The sequence below is a fragment of the Leptodactylus fuscus genome, unplaced genomic scaffold, assembly GCF_031893055.1.
Source record: "Leptodactylus fuscus isolate aLepFus1 unplaced genomic scaffold, aLepFus1.hap2 HAP2_SCAFFOLD_139, whole genome shotgun sequence".
Taxonomy (NCBI): domain Eukaryota; kingdom Metazoa; phylum Chordata; class Amphibia; order Anura; family Leptodactylidae; genus Leptodactylus; species Leptodactylus fuscus.
This window is the reverse complement of record NW_027440161.1, coordinates 179,452-196,240: the sequence shown is the minus strand read 5'-3', so window position 1 is coordinate 196,240 and position 16,789 is coordinate 179,452. Positions and strand designations below refer to the sequence as shown.

General features: G+C 47.0%; 1 protein-coding gene across 1 annotated transcript in view; it reads left to right on the top strand.

Moving 5' to 3' along the window:
* The window catches only part of LOC142187211 (uncharacterized), a 44,571-nt gene that overhangs the window by 6,778 nt on the left and 21,004 nt on the right, over positions 1 to 16,789 (top strand). The window contains exons 3-10 of the mRNA XM_075261464.1: positions 638 to 750; positions 4,639 to 4,858; positions 5,062 to 5,202; positions 5,527 to 5,664; positions 5,789 to 5,926; positions 7,811 to 7,948; positions 8,073 to 8,210; positions 11,943 to 12,026. Of these exons, the coding sequence (XP_075117565.1) occupies positions 638 to 750; positions 4,639 to 4,858; positions 5,062 to 5,202; positions 5,527 to 5,664; positions 5,789 to 5,926; positions 7,811 to 7,948; positions 8,073 to 8,210; positions 11,943 to 12,026 (1,110 nt within the window). The remainder of the gene's footprint in view (positions 1 to 637; positions 751 to 4,638; positions 4,859 to 5,061; positions 5,203 to 5,526; positions 5,665 to 5,788; positions 5,927 to 7,810; positions 7,949 to 8,072; positions 8,211 to 11,942; positions 12,027 to 16,789) is intronic.

Sequence of the window (16,789 nt, the reverse complement as noted above, 5' to 3'; positions counted from 1 at the left end):
GTTTTTCTGATCCTCTAGTCCTTTTTCCAGTCCCTTTGTGATCGCAGTATTTACTCTAATCCCCATCAGTTGATGACGATGTTCCTGGCGTTGTGTTATGTAGCCTTCATTTGTCATCACGGGGATCTGTCAGGATATAAATAGCTTCGTTCCTGAAGTCTTGTGGACATAGCGAGACGTTACCAGAAAGCGCGCAGAAAGATGCAAGGTTTCTATCGCTGCTCGGTATCGTGTTTCTGAATCATAGACAACGGACAGCAACATAGAACAAAGAGCGGTGACGCAACGTATCGGGTATAACTGACAGGAAGTGACTGATCGTCCAGGATCGGGGCCCAGAACCCCCAGTGATGTCATCAGTACTAGCTGATGGATGGCTGTCGCTGACCTCACACTATATACCCCCCCCCCCCATACACAGACACACTTGCTTGTTTGCATTTCCCACCACCACGTGTGACCTATGTCAACAACATGTCCCCCCCCCCCCCATGTAGACACTCAGCACGGAACATGAAGCCGGGCGTGACATATGGACGGTTGTGATTGACATAGCTGAGGCACAAGTAATGTCAGGCAGGGAGGGTAAAGGGCCTGTAATGTACTAATGTCCGCTCCCCTTGTTGTGTCTCCGAAGCCGCAAGAATATTTATCGCACAAATCAGGATCACGAATCAAGAATACAAGAAGGAGTACAGCGACCGAAACAGCACGGCCTTCCAGGACTTCCAGAGAAACTTCATAGCTGAGGTGAGACAAGAGGCCGAGGCTATATATACTGTATACTATGTGTATACAGATGAGGTGAGACAAGAGGCCGAGGCTATATATACTATATACTATGTGTATACAGATGAGGTGAGAGAAGAGGCCGAGGCTATATATACTGTATACTATGTGTATACAGATGAGGTGAGACAAGAGGCCGAGGCTATATATACCATATACTATGTGTATACAGATGAGGTGAGAGAAGAGACCGAGGCTATATATACTATATACTATGTGTATACAGATGAGGTGAGAGAAGAGGCCGAGGCTATATATACTATATACTATGTGTATACAGATGAGGTGAGACAAGAGGCCGAGGCTATATATACCATATACTATGTGTATACAGATGAGGTGAGACAAGAGGCCGAGGCTATATATACTATATACTATGTGTATACAGATGAGGTGAGACAAGAGGCCGGGGCTATATATACTATGTGTATACAGATGAGGTGAGAGAAGAGGCCGAGGCTATATATACTATATACTATGTGTATACAGATGAGGTGAGACAAGAGGCCGAGGCTATATATACTATATATTATGTGTATACAGATGAGGTGAGACAAGAGGCCGAGGCTATATATACTATATACTATGTGTATACAGATGAGGTGAGACAAGAGGCCGAGGCTATATATACTATATACTATGTGTATACAGATGAGGTGAGACAAGAGGCCGAGGCTATATATACTATATACTATGTGTATACAGATGAGGTGAGACAAGAGGCCGAGGCTATATATACTATATACTATGTGTATACAGATGAGGTGAGAGAAGAGACCGAGGCTATATATACTATATACTATGTGTATACAGATGAGGTGAGAGAAGAGGCCGAGGCTATATATACTATATACTATGTGTATACAGATGAGGTGAGAGAAGAGACCGAGGCTATATACAATATACTATATACTATGTGTATACAGATGAGGTGAGAGAAGAGGCCGAGGCTATATATACTATATACTATGTGTATACAGATGAGGTGAGACAAGAGGCCGAGGCTATATATACTATATACTATGTGTATACAGATGAGGTGAGACAAGAGGCCGAGGCTATATATACTGTATACTATGTGTATACAGATGAGATGAGAGAAGAGGCCGAGGCTATATATACTATATACTATGTGTATACAGATGAGGTGAGAGAAGAGGCCGAGGCTATATATACTATATACTATGTGTATACAGATGAGGTGAGAGAAGAGACCGAGGCTATATATACTATGTGTATACAGATGAGGTGAGAGAAGAGGCCGAGGCTATATATACTATATACTATGTGTATACAGATGAGGTGAGAGAAGAGGCCGAGGCTATATATACTATATACTATGTGTATACAGATGAGGTGAGACAAGAGGCCGAGGCTATATATACTATATACTATGTGTATACAGATGAGGTGAGAGAAGAGGCCGAGGCTATATATACTATATACTATGTGTATACAGATGAGGTGAGACAAGAGGCCGAGGCTATATATACTATATACTATGTGTATACAGATGAGGTGAGACAAGAGGCCGAGGCTATATATACTATGTGTATACAGATGAGGTGAGACAAGAGGCCGAGGCTATATATACTATATACTATGTGTATACAGATGAGGTGAGACAAGAGGCCGAGGCTATATATACTATGTGTATACAGATGAGGTGAGAGAAGAGGCCGAGGCTATATATACTTTATACTATGTGTATACAGATGAGGTGAGACAAGAGGCCGAGGCTATATATACTATATACTATGTGTATACAGATGAGGTGAGACAAGAGGCCGAGGCTATATATACTATATACTATGTGTATACAGATGAGGTGAGACAAGAGGCTGAGGCTATATATACTATATACTATGTGTATACAGATGAGGTGAGAGAAGAGACTGAGGCTATATATACTATATACTATGTGTATACAGATGAGGTGAGAGAAGAGGCCGGGGCTATATATACTATATACTATGTGTATACAGATGAGGTGAGAGAAGAGACCGAGGCTATATATACTATATATTATGTGTATACAGATGAGGTGAGACAAGAGGCCGAGGCTATATATACTATATACTATGTGTATACAGATGAGGTGAGACAAGAGGCCGAGGCTATATATACTATATACTATGTGTATACAGATGAGGTGAGAGAAGAGGCCGAGGCTATATATACTATATACTATGTGTATACAGATGAGGTGAGACAAGAGGCCGAGGCTATATATACTATATACTATGTGTATACAGATGAGGTGAGAGAAGAGACGGAGGCTATATATACTATATACTATGTGTATACAGATGAGGTGAGACAAGAGGCCGAGGCTATATATACTATATACTATGTGTATACAGATGAGGTGAGACAAGAGGCCGAGGCTATATATACTATATACTATGTGTATACAGATGAGGTGAGAGAAGAGGCCGAGGCTATATATACTATATACTATGTGTATACAGATGAGGTGAGAGAAGAGACCGAGGCTATATATACTATGTGTATACAGATGAGGTGAGAGAAGAGGCCGAGGCTATATATACTATGTGTATACAGATGAGGTGAGACAAGAGGCCGAGGCTATATATACTATGTGTATACAGATGAGGTGAGAGAAGAGGCCGAGGCTATATATACTATGTGTATACAGATGAGGTGAGACAAGAGGCCGAGGCTATATATACTATATACTATGTGTATACAGATGAGGTGAGACAAGAGGCCGAGGCTATATACAATATACTATATACTATGTGTATACAGATGAGGTGAGACAAGAGGCCGAGGCTATATATACTATATATTATGTGTATACAGATGAGGTGAGACAAGAGGCCGAGGCTATATATACTATATACTATGTGTATACAGATGAGGTGAGACAAGAGGCTGAGGCTATATATACTATATACTATGTGTATACAGATGAGGTGAGAGAAGAGGCCGAGGCTATATATACTATATACTATGCGTATACAGATGAGGTGAGACAAGAGGCCGAGACTATATATATATATATATATATATATATATATATATATATATATATATATATATATATATACACAGACAGGTAAGGGCAGAAATCAATACGTCCAAAGACTCTGGCACAAACAAAATGGCTTCCATAAATGGCGGCCTGGTCCCTTCAGTCCCAGGTGTTAGGCGGAGTTTGTGGCCTACTTCCTTGGACCTGCCCGTGCTGCTTTAGAGAAGTCTCTAGACCTCACAGGTATACACCTCGAGCAGGGAGCTATATACTCTTAGGCATCCAAAGAAGATTTTTCCAGCAAACCAAAATTATAAAACTTAACTTTTACTTAAAAATATGTAAAGCGTGGAGGTCACGTCACCATGTGAAGAACACGAACATAGATGAAGATCTGACGCATTTCAGGACTAGTATCTTGTCGTCCCTTACTCATAGCTATGAGGTTTTACCCTATTACAGAACATGGCGGCCTCTTCATACTGCTGCCGTCCTCTTATTTCGTCATGTACGTGACATCGGTATCACCGGAGCCTTTTATGTGTCAGACAGCTACTGCAGCAATGTGAATGTGAGCCAAGATAATACTTGCACGTTTACAATCCTTCCTTAGAAAGACAAATCTTTGCTGCCATTCACTCTGTGCGGTTCTGACACTTTACGTCCCGTCTTCTCCTAGTAAAGTCACTGACACTCCAGAGCGCTTTGGCCTCCGCTGGGCTTTAGTCAGTAAGTGCAGGACTGTTCTGACACATTCCAGTCTATTGGTAACTATGTGAGGTCGGAGATGCACTTTAATAATTGTCACTGCCTGTGCTAACATTTGTCCTCGTATATCTTATACTCTGCAGTTACTGAAATATCTCAGCAGCCGCCTGCAAGAGCTAATTAAATCTGGTCAAATGAGAATCGTACTCAGAAGCCTGGAAAACGGCAGCGTCATTGCGAAATATGACATCATCACCAACATCGCTGACAACATCACAGTGCAGAACGTGACAACAGATTTCACCAACGCCCTAAATCAGAGCACGGCCCTAATAATCGATCCAAGATCTTATGTTTATAATGGTAGGTAGAGATATTGTGCAATTATTCACGGCCGCAAACTAGCGCGGCGCATACGATCCCCGCTCCCATTGAAATGAATGGGAGCGTGTACGGCACGCAAAGGGTCACGCGGCGTACACATGCCAAATCTCGCGGGACGTAACTCCGTGTGAACCCGCCCTAATACTGCTCTGATTATTGATATGTGTGTGTTGTATTTTCAGCTCTGAACAGTTGTGAGTCCGGTCAGAATGGTTGCTCGGTGAATGCTACCTGTATACCTAATAGCGGAGCATATACGTGCCAATGCCTTTCTGGATTTGTTGACACTAGTCCGAATGCCCCGGGGATCACGTGTGTTGCAGGTACGGTTGGGCCTCACTATATGTGGGGTATTTTATATAATGTTTGCATATTGTGATGGTTTGGTTGTATTATACAGCGCTGTATGTATTACTCTTCCCAGAATTCCTTGCACTGTCCTTCATTGTGGGCATGGACTGGGCCTGGAGTTAGAAATGACCAATCAGTGATATCAAAGTTACCCAAAAATGGAGTTGCACTTTAAGAATTTTCTTAATAGCAGTTGAGGATCCTAGGGGAGGGGGCGGAGCTGTGACTACTCCCATTGTTGCATATTACTATTAGTTATGACTTTTTGGTCTTGATTGTCTCTTCTTCTTGTGCAGATATAGACGAGTGTGCCTCGGGTAACAATACATGCTCACCCCTGGCATCCTGCACCAACACGGCTGGGAGTTACCAATGTCAGTGCAAACCAGGAACTACAGACCAAAACCCCCCCAACCCCGGCCGGGTCTGTGCCGGTGAGTGCAGTCTCATTGAGTAATATGCTAATATGTCATAGACATATGCTAAGGGGCGGGGCTGTGACAACTGTATACTCCTCAGATTACTAATAGCAACATGTGTTTTGTATATTATATGAAGATATAGATGAGTGTGCCTCGGGTAACAATACATGCTCCCCCCTGGCGTCCTGCACCAACACGGCTGGGGGTTACCAATGTCAGTGCAAACCAGGAACTACAGACCAAAACCCCTCTAACCCCGGCCGGGTCTGTGCCGGTGAGTGCGGTCTCATTGAGTAATATGCTAATATGTCATAGTCATATGCTAAGGGGCGGCAGGGCCGGCTCCAGGTTTTTATTGGCCCTTGGGCGACAGAGCCTCAGTGGGCCCCCTTGTAAAGGAGGCGGGGAGTTGAGACACTGCGTCGCAGATGAAGCGAGTGACGTCACGCAGGAGTGTCACCAACGCCATACCTCCCAATTTTTAAAGAGTAGAAAGAGGGGCAAAATGTGCGGCGCACTCTGCACGTCGCGGCAAATTTGGCTCCACCCACTTTTATGTTGACTCCGCCCATTCTCATTCATTTTTCATGTGCTCCCACACAGTATAATCCTCCTACAGTCACCCGTAAATTATATGCCCCCCCCTCCATCTCTCCCCCAGTTTCATATACACCCTTCATCTGCCCCCAGTTTCATGTCCCCCCTCCATCTCTGTCCCCAGTTTCATCACGTTCTCCCCCTTCATCTGCCCAGTTTCATGTTCCCTGTCTCTGGCCCAGTGTCATGCTGTTCCACCCCCCCATCTGCCCCAGTGTCATGCTGTTCCCCACCTCCATTTGCCCCCCCAGTTTCATTGGGCCCCCTCCATCTCTGTCCCCAGTTTCATGCCGTTCTCTCCCCCACCCCCTTCATCTTCCCCAGTGTCATGCCGTTCCCCCCTCCCCTTCATTTGCCCCCCCAGTTTCATTGGGCCCCCTCCATCTCTGTCCCCAGTTTCATGCCGTTCTCTCCCCACCCCCTTCATCTTCCCCAGTGTCATGCCGTTCTCCCCCTCCCCTTCATTTGCCCCCCCCAGTTTCATTGGGCCCCCTCCATCTCTGTCCCCAGTTTCATGCCGTTCTCTCCCCCACCCCCTTCATCTTCCCCAGTGTCATGCCGTTCCCCCCTCCCCTTCATTTGCCCCCCCCAGTTTCATTGGGCCCCCTCCATCTCTGTCCCCAGTTTCATGCCGTTCTCTCCCCACCCCCTTCATCTTCCCCAGTGTCATGCCGTTCTCCCCCTCCCCTTCATTTGCCCCCCCCCAGTTTCATTGGGCCCCCTCCATCTCTGTCCCCAGTTTCATGCCGTTCTCTCCCCCACCCCCTTCATCTTCCCCAGTGTCATGCCGTTCCCCCCTCCCCTTCATTTGCCCCCCAGTTTCATGTCCCCCGTCTCTACCCCAGTGTCATGCTGTTCCACCCCCCCATTTGCCCCAGTGTCATGCCGTTCCCCCCCCCTCCGCTTCATTTGCCCCCCCCCCCAGTTTCATTGGGCCCCCTCCATCTCTGTCCCCAGTTTCATGCCGTTCTCTCCCCACCCCCTTCATCTTCCCCAGTGTCATGCCGTTCCCCCCCTCCCCTTCATTTGCCCCCCCAGTTTCATGTCCCCCCTCCATCTCTGTCCCCAGTGTCATGCCGTTCCCCCCCTCCCCCAGTTTCATGGGCCCCTTCATTATGTTCCACCTTAATATTTAATACAAAACAAACACTTACACTCACCTTCCATCGCTCCCCCGATGCTCCTCTCTCCGCTCTCTCACTCCATTCACATAACTGTGAGCTCAGCTCCTGCTTTAAAGCTGCGGCCCGGCTTGCGTGTGTAAGCGCGATGTGATGACGTCATCACCCCTACACCCGCACGCCGGGCCGCAGCTTTAAAGCAGGAGCTGAGCTCACAGCTCCTGCTGTAATCGCCTAGGTATTCAGCTCATCGGCGTCCGTCAGACGGGACAGGCAAGTGCTGGGGCGGGCAAGTGCCGGGGGGCCCCCAGAGGCTCTGTGGGCCCTGGAACTTGCCCCACTATGCCATGCACTGATGCCGGCCCTGAGGGGCGGGGCTGTGACAACTGTATACTCCTCACATTACTAATAGCAGCATGTGTTTTGTATATTATATGCAGATATAGATGAGTGTGCCTCGGGTAACAATACATGCTCACCCCTGGCGTCCTGCACCAACACGGCTGGGAGTTACCAATGTCAGTGCAAACCAGGAACTACAGACCAAAACCCCTCTAACCCCGGCCGGGTCTGTGCCGGTGAGTGCAGTCTCATTGAGTAATATGCTAATATGTCATAGTCCTATGCTAAGGGGCGGGGCTGTGACAACTGTATACTCCTCACATTACTAATAGCAGCATGTGTTTTGTATATTATATGCAGATATAGACGAGTGTGCCTCAGGTAACAATACATGCTCCCCCCTGGCGTCCTGCACCAACACGGCTGGGAGTTACCAATGTCAGTGCTATCCAGGAATCCAGGATCTTAACTCTTCCAATGCTGGACGGAATTGTTCTGGTGAGTAGATTGGTGTAAATGCTAAATTCTTTGACAACATCAATGATCCGGTGACGCCCACTCGCTTGTCTTGCCCCTCCCCATTGACTACAAACCTGGAGATGTTCATGGGCGGCGGCAGCGTGGGGGTCGCCGAACGCTAATCCTCCATCTTTATGTAATAACATAGTGGGTGGGAAGAGTCTGCCATATTGGGGTGACGGCTCCCCGGTAGTCACCCAGCTTTCTATAACCAGATATAACAGTGAAATGTCTGAGGATTTTTTAAGTCATTTTGAAAAATAGAAGAAAAATTCCCTAAAAAAGGAAAATGAATGTGATATTTTGCGGGACGTTGCTGCGTGAAGAATCCCTTTAAGGGCATGTCAATTCAGTCTCCGCAGTAACAACATGGAGGCCGCGGCCGGGAGTCACAGGCTGAATTCCCGGCTCACTCGTAGATTCGCACTGCCAGTATACGTCACACATTTGTCTTACGTGTATTTGCATTGTGTGAACGTGCCCTTAAAGCATCTTTAACGTGCTTAGATACGGCGCATTATCATGTACCCGGTAATTAGGGGTAATTATGGCTCTGACCTTTAACCTCTCACGGAAGTTTCTAGACTATCTTTAGCTACAAGTCTTCTTGTCTAATCCACCGTACACGCTGAGCAGACATTGGGCGTTCACAGCGAATTTCACGGTTACTTGTGGCATGAACAATCCGTTCTGATCCTGGGCCACGCCAAAAAATCTACGTGGCCTCATAAAGGGGAGATGTGGCCCATGGCAACCAATCAGATCATGGCTTTCTGTGGCGAGCCTGGGCTGAGTAAATGAAAGCTGGAATCTGATTGGTTCTTACAGAAAACTCCTCTATCCAGGCCTGGGGCCCTTCGGTCAGTCTCATCACCACAAGGCCCCGCTCCGGATACCACCATGTATGCCAGGGGCCCCCCAGGGCTGTCAGCCACACACCCCAGTATAAGCCCCTTGTCTCACGGTCACATATAGAAGGTTTGGGGCCCCCCAGGGCTGTCAGCCACACACCCCAGTATAAGCCCCTTGTCTCATATAGAAGGTTTGGGGCCCCCCAGGGCCGTCAGCCACCCTATATACCTGCACACCCCAGTATAAGCCCCTTGTCTCATATAGAAGGTTTGGGGCCCCCCAGGGCCGTCAGCCATCCTATATACCTGCACACCCCAGTATAAGCCCCTTGTCTCATATAGAAGGTTTGGGGCCCCCCAGGGCCGTCAGCCACCCTATATACCTGCACACCCCAGTATAAGCCCCTTGTCTCATATAGAAGGTTTGGGGCCCCCCAGGGCCGTCAGCCATCCTACATACCTGCACACCCCAGTATAAGCCCCTTGTCTCACAGTCTCATATAGAAGGTTTGGGGCCCCCCAGGGCTGTCAGCCATCCTATATACCTGCACACCCCAGTATAAGCCCCTTGTCTCATATAGAAGGTTTGGGGCCCCCCAGGGCTGTCAGCCATCCTATATACCTGCACACCCCAGTATAAGCCCCTTGTCTCATATAGAAGGTTTGGGGCCCCCCAGGGCTGTCAGCCACCCTATATACCTGCACACCCCAGTATAAGCCCCTTGTCTCATATAGAAGGTTTGGGGCCCCCCAGGGCTATCAGCCATCCTACATACCTGCACACCCCAGTATAAGCCCCTTGTCTCATATAGAAGGTTTGGGGCCCCCCAGGGCTATCAGCCATCCTACATACCTGCACACCCCAGTATAAGCCCCTTGTCTCATATAGAAGGTTTGGGGCCCCCCAGGGCCGTCAGCCACCCTATATACCTGCACACCCCAGTATAAGCCCCTTGTCTCATATAGAAGGTTTGGGGCCCCCCAGGGCTATCAGCCATCCTACATACCTGCACACCCCAGTATAAGCCCCTTGTCTCATATAGAAGGTTTGGGGCCCCCCAGGGCTATCAGCCATCCTACATACCTGCACACCCCAGTATAAGCCCCTTGTCTCATATAGAAGGTTTGGGGCCCCCCAGGGCTGTCAGCCACCCTATATACCTGCACACCCCAGTATAAGCCCCTTGTCTCATATAGAAGGTTTGGGGCCCCCCAGGGCCGTCAGCCACCCTATATACCTGCACACCCCAGTATAAGCCCCTTGTCTCATATAGAAGGTTTGGGGCCCCCCAGGGCCGTCAGCCATCCTACATACCTGCACACCCCAGTATAAGCCCCTTGTCTCATATAGAAGGTTTGGGGCCCCCCAGGGCCGTCAGCCATCCTACATACCTGCACACCCCAGTATAAGCCCCTTGTCTCACAGTCTCATATAGAAGGTTTGGGGCCCCCCAGGGCTGTCAGCCATCCTATATACCTGCACACCCCAGTATAAGCCCCTTGTCTCATATAGAAGGTTTGGGGCCCCCCAGGGCTATCAGCCATCCTACATACCTGCACACCCCAGTATAAGCCCCTTGTCTCATATAGAAGGTTTGGGGCCCCCCAGGGCTATCAGCCATCCTATATACCTGCACACCCCAGTATAAGCCCCTTGTCTCATATAGAAGGTTTGGGGCCCCCCAGGGCTGTCAGCCACCCTATATACCTGCACACCCCAGTATAAGCCCCTTGTCTCATATAGAAGGTTTGGGGCCCCCCAGGGCTATCAGCCATCCTATATACCTGCACACCCCAGTATAAGCCCCTTGTCTCATATAGAAGGTTTGGGGCCGCTCTCCGCAGTGACACAGTCTGACCAGGATGGGGCGCCTCAGTACTAACCATATATAGAGGAGTGGGCCGTATGGTATATATATATATAGGAGACATTGGACTAGTCGTGGCCCCCCGGCCGTCCTTCAGCTGAACTCTCTTCTCCTTATAATAAAAGGTTTTCATCCTGAGTCAATATTTCCCTTTGTGTGAGTCTCTATTATACTGAGACTGCGGCAAACATTCCCACGCTGCGCCCGGACCAACCCCATAGAATGGGCACACAATACCCCGGAGGATGGGGCGACATATCATATCGGGGTGATATAAGCAGAACAGTATAAAGGGGTCCTCTGATGACATCATCACGTATACACTGGATAGGTGACACTGCCGGGTGGTCCCCCCTCCTCCCGCAGCACGAGCAGTAGTCACACATACACTATGACCTGGGGGGGGGGACACACGATGGGACCCCCATTCTCATCATTAGTCAGACCCCCACTAGATAAGGGAGGGCTCCACATGATCAGTCCTCCCCGATATCATTCTCTACATACTTCACAACAGACTGGAATTTGCAGAATTGTCCCAAATTTTGAGAGATAATTCTGAGATATCGGGATCACAAAACTGCCCCCAAAAAAGTGTCCGAGCCCCCCTGGAGTAAGCGCGGTCCCAGGGGGCGCTATAAGTCCTCAGTAATGATGTACATGTATATATGTACCTGCGGCCGGGGTGATTGCCGGCTCCTGCGGACACTCCCTTTAAGTCTTCCTCGCTACCTGCCCTGCTTATAGCGGATGTGCCGTTCAGAAGCCTCGGAAAGCTGAGTAGTGGCCACGGACTAGGACTGATAAACAATGACTTACAAAAACTCTCTGAATTCTTCTCCAAAAATGTTGCCGCTGCCGGAGGCGCTTTACCCCGCTGATTGCGCTGTATTGTGCGCGGCGCCGACCTGACCGGCTTGTAACTCTATAGAAAGGTCCTGACAGATGTGATGTGGAGGCGACGAGTGTTAGCGCTGTCATTTATCTTCCAGATCCCGTCACCTGCTATAACCTGACCAGTGTGTGCGCCGCAACGTCCACCTGCAGCCTCAGCGCCAAGGCCAAGATATGTGCAAGTAAGAATCCGGATGTGTATACCGTATATAGCTAGAGACGCTACAGATGTGTATATACTGTATATAGCTAGAGACGCTACAGATGTGTATATACCGTATATAGCTAGAGAGGCTACAGATGTGTATGCCGTATATAGCTAGAGAGGCTACAGATGTGTATATACCGTATATAGCTAGAGAGGCTACAGATGTGTATACCGTATATAGCTAGAGACACTACAGATGTGTATACCGTATATAGCTAGAGACGCTACAGATGTGTATACCGTATATAGCTAGAGAGGCTACAGATGTGTATACCGTATATAGCTAGAGAGGCTACAGATGTGTATACCGTATATAGCTAGAGAGGCTACAGATGTGTATACCGTATATAGCTAGAGAGGCTACAGATGTGTATATACCGTATATAGCTAGAGAGGCTACAGATGTGTATATACCGTATATAGCTAGAGACGCTACAGATGTGTATATACCGTATATAGCTAGAGAGGCTACAGATGTGTATACCGTATATAGCTAGAGAGGCTACAGATGTGTATACCGTATATAGCTAGAGACGCTACAGATGTGTATATACCGTATATAGCTAGAGAGGCTACAGATGTGTATACCGTATATAGCTAGAGAGGCTACAGATGTGTATATACCGTATATAGCTAGAGAGGCTACAGATGTGTATACCGTATATAGCTAGAGAGGCTACAGATGTGTATACCGTATATAGCTAGAGACGCTACAGATGTGTATATACCGTATATAGCTAGAGAGGCTACAGATGTGTATACCGTATATAGCTAGAGAGGCTACAGATGTGTATACCGTATATAGCTAGAGAGGCTACAGATGTGTATATACCGTATATAGCTAGAGAGGCTACAGATGTGTATACCGTATATAGCTAGAGAGGCTACAGATGTGTATACCGTATATAGCTAGAGACGCTACAGATGTGTATATACCGTATATAGCTAGAGAGGCTACAGATGTGTATACCGTATATAGCTAGAGAGGCTACAGATGTGTATACCGTATATAGCTAGAGAGGCTACAGATGTGTATATACCGTATATAGCTAGAGAGGCTACAGATGTGTATACCGTATATAGCTAGAGAGGCTACAGATGTGTATATACCGTATATAGCTAGAGACACTACAGATGTGTATATACCGTATATAGCTAGAGAGGCTACAGATGTGTATACCGTATATAGCTAGAGAGGCTACAGATGTGTATATACTGTATATAGCTAGAGAGGCTACAGATGTGTATATACCGTATATAGCTAGAGACACTACAGATGTGTATATACCGTATATAGCTAGAGACGCTACAGATGTGTATATACCGTATATAGCTAGAGAGGCTACAGATGTGTATACCGTATATAGCTAGAGAGGCTACAGATGTGTATACCGTATATAGCTAGAGAGGCTACAGATGTGTATACCGTATATAGCTAGAGACGCTACAGATGTGTATATACCGTATATAGCTAGAGAGGCTACAGATGTGTATACCGTATATAGCTAGAGAGGCTACAGGTGTGTATATACCGTATATAGCTAGAGACGCTACAGATGTGTATATACCGTATATAGCTAGAGACGCTACAGATGTGTATATACCGTATATAGCTAGAGACGCTACAGATGTGTATATACTGTATATAGCTAGAGAGGCTACAGATGTGTATATACCGTATATAGCTAGAGACGCTACAGGTGTGTATATACCGTATATAGCTAGAGACGCTACAGATGTGTATATACCGTATATAGCTAGAGACGCTACAGATGTGTATACCGTATATAGCTAGAGACGCTACAGGTGTGTATATACCGTATATAGCTAGAGACGCTACAGATGTGTATATACCGTATATAGCTAGAGACGCTACAGATGTGTATACCGTATATAGCTAGAGAGGCTACAGATGTGTATACCGTATATAGCTAGAGAGGCTACAGATGTGTATACCGTATATAGCTAGTAAAAGTGTCTTGACTACTGAACTGTAAGCATCTCCCACCATGAGCTCCTGACTTTCATCAAAGTAAAACCTTGTAATTGAGCTACCTGCAAGACGAAAACCAGGAAATATCGGCTCTATGGAAGACATAACTAAGCGAGACTAAAAACATCCCAAGAGAAAAATGAAATAAGAACAGAAAAAGGATTTTAAAATACAAGAGAAGATTCCTACAGACCTCAGACTGGCTGAATGCAACAGGAACATCACATCTGACCCCAGGATCCCACATCACAGAAGGTAGGGCCATCACTTGGCTAATCCCATAAACAAGTAGATTATCCCTCAGAAATAAGGAAATCGGGGACACCCTCAGATTTTGGGAACCTGGGAGATTATAATATGGAATTCTTAGATGAACCTAGTATGAGCTCCATAGAACCTAGGACAAGGTCCCAGCACAGCAGGGGGTCAGGCATCCCAGAAGGTGTGAAAGAAGCAATGGAGCCAACAGAAAACATTGACTGTTATGCTAAGAGCACTGTCTCTGTACACAGTGGGGGGCAGGCCACTCTACAGATTACATACCCTGATAACATGAGTGCCAATGAAAAGAAAAATGCAAAGAAAGATCTCCTCAAAGCCCATGCTGAGACCCTGTTTGCTGATTACACATCAAACCAAAGAATGACTAACCTCATTATGCACACCGATCATATAAGAGCCTGGCAGCATGCAATATGTGACTGCTACAAGAGTACAACAACAGAAGAGGCGGATACAGGCAAAATAACAATCAGAATAAAAAACCCACAAGGGGCCGGCGAAGTGATTCTCACAACAACCATTTTTACTAGTGGGACTTTAATGATTCAAGGAAGAGAAGATAGGCTTCTCCAATGTATAGAAAAATTCCCAGAAATCAAGAATCAGGCACAACTAAAAAGGGGCACAGACACAGGATCACCCACTGACTCAGGTGAATTACCCGTGACCTCCCCCAACACTGCCAGTACACAAGCCAGCAAGCCCTCCCCCGACTCCTCACACCTCTCAGTAGAGTCCCTCACAGAGATTGTATCCCGGCTGGAGAGAGATTTTACTATCTATAAACACAATTATAACAGAAACTGTAATGTCAACGAACTGTCCAGCACAAATGGTGACACAAAAGCCATCCACAAACTTATCCAGGAAAACACAAATCTGAGAAAAGAGATAGCAGCCTGCCAGCAAGAGAATGTCAAGCTGTGGGATAAAATGACGCAGTGCCTACAAGAAATCACAGAACTAAAGGAAGAGTTATCAGGCCTGAAACTACAGACACAAGAGATAAGATCTAAGGAAGAGGGGGAAGAAAACACAACAGTCTCTGATCAAGGTATCAATAAGCCAGAAATGCCTCACACATCACAAGAAAGTCCAAAACTGCCCATCACCCCAGACATAGAGCCAGAGAGAACCCAAACAACGAGAACCTCAAACCCAGATATAGTCCTGATCATAGACTCCAATGGCAAGTACATTAATACAAGAAAGCTCTTCCCACGGCAAAGAGTCAAGAAAATCCACAGCCCAACCATTGAAAAAGCCAATACCGTCATTTGCAAGCCTTTCTTCACTACCCCGAAACACATTGTCATACACACAGGCACAGAAGATCTCTCTGACCAGCCCCAACAGACAGCGGGCCAACTGGTCCAACTAGCAGAGAAAGCAAAGCAACAGTTCCCAGACAGTAGTATCATCCTGTCATCTCTGCTCCCACCAGAAGACATCTCTGAAGCTACCATCATGGGGATCAACAAAGAGCTGGCGACCAGAATCAGACAAACATCAGGCATCACCCTGGCACAACACCCCTCCATAGATAAGCGTCACCTATATGATGACAAACACCTCAATAAACATGGCGTCAGCCTCCTAGCGAAGGAATTCAAAGACTTAGTGCTCAACAGAGCCCCCGGGCCTAGACACCAAACAAGACAAAGAACCATGGAAATAATACCCGACAACCGCCAATATCCAAGACAGAACCCCCCAAAGATGTCACCTATCAAGAAAAAGCCAACCAGAGCAACCCAGAGCACCAACATAGAGACAATAAAGAGAATAGAGCATGCGGTCACTACAATGGCCACAACAGCAATGCACATAAACCAATACCTGGCCACACTGCAACCAACCAAGAACCCAGCCCGTCCTCTGCAGGACAGCTCATTACAAGGTTTACACACTGAAGATGAAATCACTAACTATCAGTAGTTGGAACATACAAGGGCTGAACGCCTCAGCCTATAGATCTAACCCAAAAGATCCAGACTTCATAGACAGACTAAAAAACATAGACATTCAAATCCTCCTAGAGACATGGACCCGGGCAGATGACGAGTCCCTAACACCCATGGGCTACAAGGAATTCTCAGTGCCCGCCCAGAAAAATAAGACCACCAAACATGGCCGCCACTCAGGAGGCATACTAATATGGTACAAGGAGGAGCTCAAAGAACACGTAAAAGCCACCAAACGTGGAACTAATCACATATGGATAAAAATAAGCAGCTCCATCCTCAGCGGCCAGCAGGACATCTATCTCTGTGCAGTATATATGCCCCCACCAGGGTCCCCCTACCACCACCCCGACACTTACGAGGTCCTACAAAGGGAAGCCGTCCACTTCCAACCCAAAGGCAGAGTACTAATATGCGGAGACCTGAATGCAAGGACAGGCACAGAGTTAGACTACCTGCCTCCTGACGACAACCCACATACGCACGGTAGTGAGATCC